Source organism: Atta colombica, unplaced genomic scaffold (genome assembly GCF_001594045.1).
Source record: "Atta colombica isolate Treedump-2 unplaced genomic scaffold, Acol1.0 scaffold294, whole genome shotgun sequence".
NCBI lineage: Eukaryota > Metazoa > Arthropoda > Insecta > Hymenoptera > Formicidae > Atta > Atta colombica.
This window is the reverse complement of record NW_017259397.1, coordinates 149,366-160,147: the sequence shown is the minus strand read 5'-3', so window position 1 is coordinate 160,147 and position 10,782 is coordinate 149,366. Positions and strand designations below refer to the sequence as shown.

Here is a 10,782-nt window from a genome sequence, read left to right as displayed (position 1 = left end):
CACACACACACACACACACACACCACACACACACCACACACACACACACACACACACACATAGATATACGCCGACGTCAACGAACTCTCTCTTTGCGTTTAGAATACATTTTTTATTATTGCTCAAATTTGCCATCAAATGAAAAACGCTCTTCCCATGAGCATCATCAAAAAAAGTCATTTCCCGTCATTTCGCGATTGTATTATATTTATGTTTCCTCGTACACACACACGTATACATACTTATATGTGTGACACTTTCGATGATGCTCGCAGCAGACGTATTCAATTTCATCGATTGCTAAATTACAATGTGGATAATTTGACCGAGTGGAAATTGGAGATTGCGCGTGACACGTTATTACGTTACGATTTGCGACAAGTACAACAATATTTAACCACGATAATAATTCAGCGAACCGCCCGTAAAAAGGGCGTATGGAAAATATGAAATATATTTGGTACGTGATGGACAATCGTGTTTTTTTTCACACTTTTAATCTTTCAGATTTATTCGAGAGAAAAAATCAATGGATCGATATTGATGATTCTATGAATCCTTTTTATCAAGTCCTTTCTTCTCATTATCAGTCTCGTCGTTATTATTACTTGTATATACATGTCGTTATTATTACTTGTATATACATGTATATCCTTCTTGTCGGAACAATCTTCGGAATTTATACGTATATGTATAATCATTCGTAAACCGTAATATATATCGGAGTATATAGGTACGTATTCGAACTAGCTGCAGACATTACAAAAGCATTGTTCTTGTATTTTTCGAACTTAAACGAAAGTACGGAAACGTGAGCAACTTTTGTACACTTTTGTACATTACGTATATCATGCGTGTTAGGGCTAAATAGAGTGAGGGTAAGTAGGTAGGTAGATAGGTAGGTAGGTAGGTAGGAGGGTAGGTATAGAAACGTAGCGAGATACGGGATTCAAATCATAATGCGCACAATGCTTTTATTCTATTCTCATTGCGGGGTAAATAACATCTGTACATTAGATCACTATAAAATCGGCCGCCATTGGTGAAACGACAATGGGGCTCTGCTCTCCTTCTCCCTCCTCTCTTCTCTATTCAAATCTCATTGTACAATATGATTCAAAGAAGACTCGTCGCGATGACGGTGTTGGTTGCGGTTTATAGACCGTATCCAACGAAAGAGATCGAATGGGAGAGAGGACTGGCGAAGGGAGAAGAGAGGGAAAGCAACGGGCAGAGAGAGAGAGAGAGAGAGAGAGAGAGAGAGAGAGAGAGAGAGAGAGAGAAATAAGGAATATAACGAAAGAAGAAAAAGAAAGAAAAGAAAGAGAAGATACGTTTCTGGAAAGAGGGAGAGAACGAGAAAGGCGTGCGTGGTTAAGAACAGTCGGCTGAAACAAAAGGCGGAGCGTGGAGAAACGTCTGAGCATCGCTTCGCATTGTGTTTTATGCTGGAACGGGTTTTAAATAAAAGAGTAATGTGTTTGTCCGTTGCCACCACCGCCGCCGCCGCCGCCGCTGCCACCATCATCACTACCACCACCGTTACCACTATCGTCACCGTCGCCACCACCACTACCACCGCCTCCTCCGCCACCACCGCCACCAACACCATTATCATACTAACACCACTACTACCACCATCACAACGTCACCATCCCATCATCGTCACCACCATCATCAGCATCAACGTCGTACGGAAGATACACACGGTTGACTTGGGGGGTGAGTGGGCAAAGGTAGGTAGGTGGGTACGTGGCTAGGTATGTCCCCCTTTCACTCGACAGTAGATATAAACTCTTAACATCTCGGTTTGGTACAGCGCGAGTCTGCCAATCGGCGGACGGTAGAGGCGTGGCTGTGGCTCGGTGAGGCCTCGCGTTTGGCCGAGGTCTCGGGGTGGAACACTGTGGCACAGTGTTTTATTTCGCGCTCGCGTGGAGTATGGAGGGGATCGTTAGTTTCTGCCCTGTCTCCTCCCTTCCCGTGAAATCCGTCTCTGTCTCCTTATTTTCTCTCTCTCTCTCTCTCTCTCTCTCTCTCTCTCGCGTTCTCGTCTCCCTAGTTCCTACCGTTAGGTAGAGGAGAACTGTGGCCCCGTTGAGCTCCCACTTTGCTGCCGCGCCGCATTACTACCGCCTCTCCTCCACCGTCTATCCGCGCGCGCTACCTGAATCGACTCACCCGGGATGCTGCAATTGTTGACAATGCCGGCGAGCGAGAGGGAGTGAGAGGGGGCGAGAGAGCGTGTATCACGGGATGCGATTCCGCATTTCGGCCCCCGGCAGCCGAACGAGAGGGTGTTGTTCTCCGTACGTTCTACGACAGCCGCGTACCAACTTATGGGAGAGCAGGCGCGTGCGCGCGTCTACTATTGCAGGCGCCTATGCATTGCCATTGCTCTTGCCGCGAACGGTTGTAACCAGTCGTAATCAGTCGTAACCAGTCGTAATCAGTCGTAATCAATCGTAATCAATCGTAACGGTGGAAATGTTCATGTCATGTCTCGATGATAGTGCGCGTAAATCGTAAAGTAAAGAGCCTGATCTGATTGGGTCCTGATTGATGCGATCGCAACGGGTCGACGGGTCGACGGGTACACCCGCCGAGAAGGTATATATCGTACCAAGAGGATAAAGAGGAGGTGTGGAGGCGTCCGTTTGGACGTGCCCTCGACATGGGGATGAGTGTCATCGAGTACGCGGTTAAGATTTCGCGCCCGGCTCGTCGAATCATCCACTGCGCGCGGTGATCGTCCGATGCAGTCTGGTGATCGCTGTAAGTGATCGCGCGCGGGGAGTAGTAGAGTACACATTACCCTCGCTGAGAGCTTTCGCCGCTCCTGTCGACGAGTGAGCCAAGTGAGCCGAGTGAATCGAGTGAGCCGAGTGAACCACGTTAACGTCCAACAGCTGTGTGATCATGTCTTTACCCCGCGGCGTCGGTCTCGGCGTCGACGTGGGCCAACTGATGCAACATCAGCAACAGCAACAGCAACATCACGTGTTGCCGGCCGCGTTTTTCCTGCGCGCCAGTGCCGAGAGGTATCAGCGGACCCCAAAGTGCGCGCGATGTCGTAATCACGGAGTCGTGTCCGCGCTCAAGGGACACAAGCGCTATTGCCGATGGCGGGATTGCGTCTGTGCCAAGTGCACTCTTATCGCCGAGAGACAACGCGTCATGGCTGCTCAAGTAAGATGTTCCTCTTACAATCTCTACGCGGATGAAATTTATTGTTTCATCTTTTACGCGTCTCCAGTTTTTCTCTTTTTCAAAAAAGGAAGAGATTTGTTTTTAAATTTTAAATCATTTCGATTTAACGCAAACTTTTTCTATTGGGATTTTACTTGCAGACTTGAAAAAATTATCGCATAAAGTGCATTATAATTCCGGCATGTAATTTTGATTATTTTGAAGAAATATTGAAAAGAACGTCTTAGACCATTGTGATAATTTTTATTATTGCGATTAAGTATAAAAGGAATTTTTAGCTGTAGCACAATATTTATTTTAATTTCCAGAAAGAGAGAGAGAGAGAGAGAGAGAGAGAGAGAGAGAGAGAGAAATATATATAAACTATTAATTTGTAATTTTTTGGGAAAAATATGGGAAAAATACACAAAATTGCCATGAATAAGATGACGATAATTTTACGATAATTTTATGATTGAGAAAGACTTGAACTTACAATTCCACTAGAATCTTAAATCTTATCTGTTGGAATAGTGGTTCGTTGCTTAAATTTCTGTAAAAATGTATCAAGATATAGAGCATATATTATCTACTTCCAAAGTGACATAATTTGAAAAATGATTCAATTATTATCATAAATAAGTCGGTAAGTATTATCCTAACGATCAATTAAGTTTATTATAATAACGTAACTTTAATAATTGTTGAAATTCATGCAGAAAGAATAATTTCTTAAGGATCATGATACTAGAATGACAAAAATGATGTTTGGTCATGTTAAAAACATTTTTCTTGATGTTATTTGATTGGTTGAATATTTTTCTATCAAGTTGAAAATAATTTATTCCTTTTCTGGAAAACTTGATATTTTGAGTTGTGTTTTATTACTTTTTAAGTAAGAGAGCAACATGTATTTGAGAGATTTCGTAGTCATCATAATGGGTAAATAGAGTTGGAGAATGGGCAAAAGTATTAATAAAAGAGTTTGATTTGATTTTTAGAATTTAATTTTTATTTCCATTTTTGGAGCATTAATTTCTAATTTTAAATCTCTCTCTCCAGTATTTTGTTCCTCTTTGCATTATATTAATGTGTTGTTAATAAATACATAGATATTATATTTATATTCTATTTTCTTTTACAAGCTATATTAATGACAGAGATTTGTAGACGCAAATATCAATGTAGCCGGCAAATCATGGATACAATTACTAAATCAGAGGGGAGGGGGGGGGGGGGGGGGGGGGGAGTGGAAGAGAAAGAAAGAGATCGAAGAGTAAATTGTAATACTATACAATATACATATACGTGAGAAGTGCGTTTTAAAAGTGTCGTTGATATGATCACGGCTTATATTCGATTAATTGCTTAAATAAAGCAAATTTCGATATTCTCTTTTTACAAACGTCCAATTTTCTCTAACAGAATGATCACAATACGCAATTGTGATTTTTTCACGTATTTGTAAACTGCGTGTACGTATGAGAGAGAGAGAGAGAGAGAGAGAGAGAGAGAGAGAGAGGCAGAGAAAAATTCTATGTAATATTTGTAATTTTAATTACATTTTTTTTTATTTATTAGAGATTACGAGATTTGAAAGTAAAAATAATGTTACGATGTTATTTTTTATTCGCGGAATATGAGAGTATCTGAGTATTCAATTACACACAATGGATGTCAAAGTGGATATCGTTTATTATGTAGAAACATTTTTTACGACAACTCAATTGGTATCGCTTAATGAAAATATTAGGTAATTTTACAGAGAGAGAGAGAGAGAGAGAGAGAGAGAGAGAGAGAGAGAGAGAGAGAGAGAGAAAGAATGTACAAGTATGTGATCGTTGTCGATTAGCGAGGAACAAACACATTGTTTCAGGTCGCGCTGAGACGGCAACAGGCCCAGGAAGAGAGCGAGGCGCGCGAGTTGGGCCTGCAATTGCAATACAATGCCGGCAGCTGCAATACTGGCCCGGTTCTACCGGCGAGCGCTAGTACGACGCCAGCTGGTAGCCCGCCCCCGCACCCAGCCGCGGCTGCGGCCGCGGCCGCGGCGCACGTAGCGAATCCGACGGGAATCGCGATACCCGCGGCGGCCGCGGCGGCCGCCGCTGCCGCTGCCGTGCATATTCAGACGCAACTTCAGCATCAGCCTGCTGAATGTGCAGCTCTCCTACCTACGAGGAAGAGATCCACCCAAGATGAATATCGGCAGTCCAAGGTGGAAAAGAGCGATATCGGTAAGCTCAATCAAATTGTTATTTTATATGTAAATACCTATAGTGTATTATCTACAGTTTGATCTTTTTGCAAACAAAAAAGATCATCCCTTAATTTATTAGGCGCTAACCTTTCCTTTCTCTTATACTATAAACTCTCTCCTCAAACACAATTATATCACAATATATTAAATCTTTCTAATTAATACGTACCTCTAATTGTAAAAATAAAATATATAATATGCAAACACGCCGTTAAAACGTACAATATATTCATATTCGTATATATTGTAACAATTACTTACTGCAGCCGGCAGCGCAATTTCCCTGCCAAAGCAATAAGCGAATTTAGCGAGTAAGCATAGTATCTTCATCCATCTTCGATTAGAACGCAGTGAGCCGGGCGCTTTGAAAGAGGAGAAGGAAGTTGTAGAGTATCGCTATTTATATAGTAAAAGCTCGACATACACAGGGGCAATAATAAACGGTGGCACGCGACTAAGAAGCGGGCGCGCATGTGCACACGCGTGAGTTGCGGACGAGTGCCCATTAAGAACGTGCGTACCACGCCTTAAGTAGGGCAAGTGGCCGCAGGCCATAATGTTGTTAAGTAAATAATGGTCACAAGCTTGCGCGGGCCCTTATTATATTCGAATGCCACTCGAAACGAAAGTCGTACTCGTTAGTACGACGGCCTTTAATTCTCTCCGTTCATTCGCGCTCGACTCTTTCGTTCTCCTTTCGCCAACTTCTTTTCCAAAACGACGACTCGTTCTCGCACTGTAAAGTATAAACGAGATGCTCGCGTTTACGTTTACATTCTCAACATTATACTACTGTATATAGATATTTATACTCAAGCACGCTCTCGCTCCTAGTTTTGATAAATCTAAACTCTTCCACCTTTCTGACACCTTACTTTGTGTATCGACAATTCTATTTTAAATTCCTCAGCTTGTTCATTTCAGTTTCGACAACAGATAACTCAATATACTTATAGACACACACACACACACACACGCGCGCGCGCGCGCGCGCGCGCGCGCGCACACACACACGCACGCATGCACCCACGCACGCACGCACCCACGCACGCACGCACGCACGCACGCACGCACACACACACACATACACACACACACATATATATTTAGCCTGCAATCGTATATTTGAAAACCTTGGTTATTGTTTCGTACATGATCTATATATTCATTTCGCGTTACACGCACTTCTCATTTACATAAACGCGGCGAATGTTAAGATCAAAGAATTCGCCTTTAACAGAAAATGTAGACATGTGAAAAAAGTTACGAAAGACATTTCTATCTGAAATAAATACGCATTTCTATTCACATATCAGAATCAGTTTTTTTTCTTTCTTTTTTCAGCTGATATCATTTTATTTCAACACAGTTATAATCGATTATCGGTTTGTTACGAACACTCGAATCAATGTAGCGCTTTTCTATCGCTCATATCGCATTTTATTGTTACCTCTGGCAGTGACGTTCAAAAGAGATTGCCCTTCGTTGCACTCGCGTTGCAAATATAGTTGTCGTTAATCAAATCTACTTGCGCATTGTCATGTTTTATTACACACGTGTCCATTCAATTTGCACTTGCAACAAGAGTATGCGGAATAATCCATTTAATTGCTCACCGTATTACGTTTCACACCTTATTATTGCGATTCATTTTTTTTTCTTTTTCCTTCTTTCGTTCGATAAATTATTTAATAACACATTTTGGAGAAAATCTAGGTGTAAAACATATTAAAAAATATTTTTCAAATAAATTGTTTGCTTATTATTAAGCTTATTATTTGAGTAGACAAGATCTATTCGCCTTGTTTACACTTTTTATATTTAAAATGAAATAGATATACATATATATATATATATATATATATATATATTTGGCGCTGAAAAGAAAGAAAGCGAAGATGCTGATTGTGAATGTAAAAAGTGTAAGCAAAGTGAATAGATCTATAAGCTTAATATAATAAATAAGCTTAATATAATAAAAATAAATACAATAAGAATTTAAAAGAACATTATATGTTATTAAATGTTCTGTCACACGTCTCAAATTACATAAAACATTTGCTTTTATTTTTGTGCATGCTTTTTTTTGTCGTTTTATATAATTTTTATTGTAAGCTATGTGCTTTCTGTGGTATATCACAGAGTACCCGATTATACCACGTAGAGAGCGAAAAAGAAACGAAAAAGACGAGGAAGGTATGAGATCTGATAGCGATCGCCTTCTGGCGAATTCAAAGCGTGCAAAAAAAGGCAAACGATGTCGACGAAGAATATCATGAGCGAACATTTTCTCCCTGCGAAGGGAGATGCTTCCGTGATTCCGTATAGAACATGAAGTTTGTCGCCGATGAAAAAAACGGAAAGGTCGAAAGAAAAAAATGTTCTCTAATTTCCTCAAGTAATTAAGAATTGATTCAAGTTTGAATTGTGCGCGCGCGCGTGAAGGAAGGAATCTGTTGAAAATTTAAAATTGAAACTACATCTATCGGTAAAATTAAATATAAATTATTAAATCAACAATTTTTAATTACTCAAATTTATCTCAACTTTTTTTAAGATTTGTGAAATAATATCTGTAAAAGTTTCTGTTTTATTTTTAACATATATTGAACACATCATATATGCGTTATAAATTTAACGTTTGTTAATTGTTATTATTTGAAAATTATTTGAATAGGAAAAAAATTTGTTTAGATTTCATTTTAAACGTAGACTAATTATACGTTGGCATTGAAGATAACTTGATACGTTTTCGATTTATTAATTCTCGACTTATTGTTCTGACAGTTAGTTTATTATAAAACTATTAATGCTGTGTGTGATTTGCTGGTCCAACTTCATTTTATAGTAATATTGATTGTTTTGGTATAATAAATATTGTTAAAAAAGCAGAAACCACGAGCGATAAAGATAGTATCCCATCAGTACAATAGAAACCCTTCGCATGCACCTGGTTTCAATTACGATTCCAAATGTACCTGTGAGACGAGGGAGATACGTAAAATGTCTTTCTGGCAGATCTTCGAAACAGAGTGCTTACACTAGTATAGAACCGAGAAGAGTCTCCGGTCGAGAAGTTTAGCAGTAATTGAATTTCTCGGACCAGTGCCTTCGACTGCGGGGGATCCCGAGTTAGTCGCTAGCGCGCGCGCGCACCACCTACACACGCGCACGCACATACACACACTCTCTCTCTCTCTCTCTCTCTCTCTCTCTCTCTCCCCTCCCTCTCTTTTTCTCTGAGTAGGTCGGAGAGATCACGAGGTTGCTTGCTACCAAGTGGGTGGGTGTATTCTCGGTAGTGGAGAGAAACTCGATGAGCCCCCATTATATCGCGAACAGGGAAAGAGATATCTACTTTTTTATACTTTATGCTAAAGAAATGGATACTTATGACTTTACAAAAAAAAAAGTAAGAATCTCTTTCTTTCGAACATGCAAAGAAAATTTTAGCGATTTTAGATTAAGGTTCTTTTAATTCAATCTTTTCACCAAGCATCGTTACTTTTGATAATTTAATTTTTATTACACAATATGCAGAGATAATAAGTGATGTGCATTGCAATTTTTTATGATATATTTTACGGTAATGATAACGAATTGAAAGCTAAGGTTGAAAAAGTCATTTTTGAAAAGTAAGTTACCATCACGCGTTGTTTATTGAAAAAAAGTAATTCATTAAAGTAATGAGTAAAAATAATGAATTGAGGCGGATTACAAATAGCAAGTTACTTTTTTTCAATAGATAAAACGCTTAATTGTGACATATAATAATAATGACATATAACAATAAGTTACTTTTCAAAAATGACTTTTCCGATCTTAGCTTTCAATTAGTTACCGTCATAAAAAATTGCAACGTCATTGTCAAATTATTATAATGGCAAAAATAATAAAAAGTTTTCATTCTTGGCAGTACGAAAATAAAATTTTAACATCCTTTCTGATTTCTCGTAATTTTCTTCCATGCTCTATCCGAACACATTTTTCTGATAATAATGCTCCTTCTTGAAAACTGACTTGTCAATTAACAATTTATTATTTTTTGATTGAATATACCTTTGTTATTATAGCTATTGTAGTAAAATTTGTAATATAATTATAAAAATAATAATAGATTGTCCGCGATTTAGCATGCTGTAACTGTAACATACAAAGATTTTAATATCTCCTAATTTTAGAGGTTTGTCATGGGACCTTTATTTTTGAGTGTTTATTTTTTTTTAATTTGAATCTTTTTAGATACAATGCATGTAAATCATATTTATGATGATATGGGTTTTGACTTTAATATATTGCAATTGCGTGTATGTAGACACACAATTGATTGCTACGAATAGTTTCGAGTTATTCATGAGTCAATTACATGAGTATATTAACTGACATTTACGAGCGACGAAATACACGAGGGTGGGCTTCGCGTAGCAAAGGGCGAAGCGCCGCACGGTGCAATCATTACGTCGAAAAGGACGATGTAGAGATTTGGTCTTTCCGTTGAGATTCTCTATGGAGGAGTAGGAGGGAAGGAGCAAGGAGCAGCAGGGAGGCTTTGTAGAAACTAGTGCACACACGCACGCGGCAGGCGCCTTTTGTACGTACGTGTGCGACACACCCTTTATCCCGTAAGGATCACTTGGTCGCTCCGTCTACTGGGGACCATTATCCGGCAATTTCTCGCAGGAGAGGGAGAAGCTTCTTCGAGTGTCCAAGAAACTTTGTGAAAGACCAGTTCGCTTCCGTTCTTCGTCCTTCGTGACTGCGGAGGACACCAGGAAATTATTTCGTCCCCAATGTAATACGCCCACCGTCCCCCTCCCCTGGATTTTCCTTGCATTCGCGCTCGTGTGAATTCATGCGGCGCGGCGTGTCTTCAACGTGGGGAACGAACAACATATAAGAAAGATTTCGATCGCACAAAAACGGATTTTTCTAAACTCCATCAAAAGCTCATATCTATCCGGGTTCACCAGCTGAAATTTTGTCGTATGAATTCATTGCAAGTAAGTTAATTAAAAAGTAATGCCATTTGTGAAAATAACTCTTAGTTGATCTCTTAGTCAAACTATTCTACGATAAAAATCATTTTTTAATTGCATTCTTGGATTGCAGTATAATAAACGTATCAATTTTATTTTCATATATATATAAAAATTGAAAATTGAAGTGTCTAATTATAAAATGTAACCAAAAGATTAATACTACAGCTAGAGCCGTTAATCGATTATCCATTATATCGATTTGCGATGTTCTCAAGTATATCTAATATGTAAGCACAAGTCACAGGAACTCGGCAAGGTAAACACGATTTAAGTAATCAAATTCAAAGTCGAATA

General features: G+C 39.3%; 1 protein-coding gene across 1 annotated transcript in view; it reads left to right on the top strand.

The window, feature by feature from the left end:
• Positions 1-2,793: 2,793 nt before the first annotated feature.
• LOC108690093 (doublesex- and mab-3-related transcription factor A2-like) overlaps positions 2,794-10,782 on the top strand; it is a 16,985-nt gene continuing 8,996 nt past the window's right edge. The window contains exons 1-3 of the mRNA XM_018197202.1: positions 2,794-3,189; positions 5,066-5,236; positions 5,339-5,426. Coding sequence (XP_018052691.1) covers positions 2,920-3,189; positions 5,066-5,236; positions 5,339-5,426 — 529 coding nt within the window. The 5' untranslated portion in view covers positions 2,794-2,919. The remainder of the gene's footprint in view (positions 3,190-5,065; positions 5,237-5,338; positions 5,427-10,782) is intronic.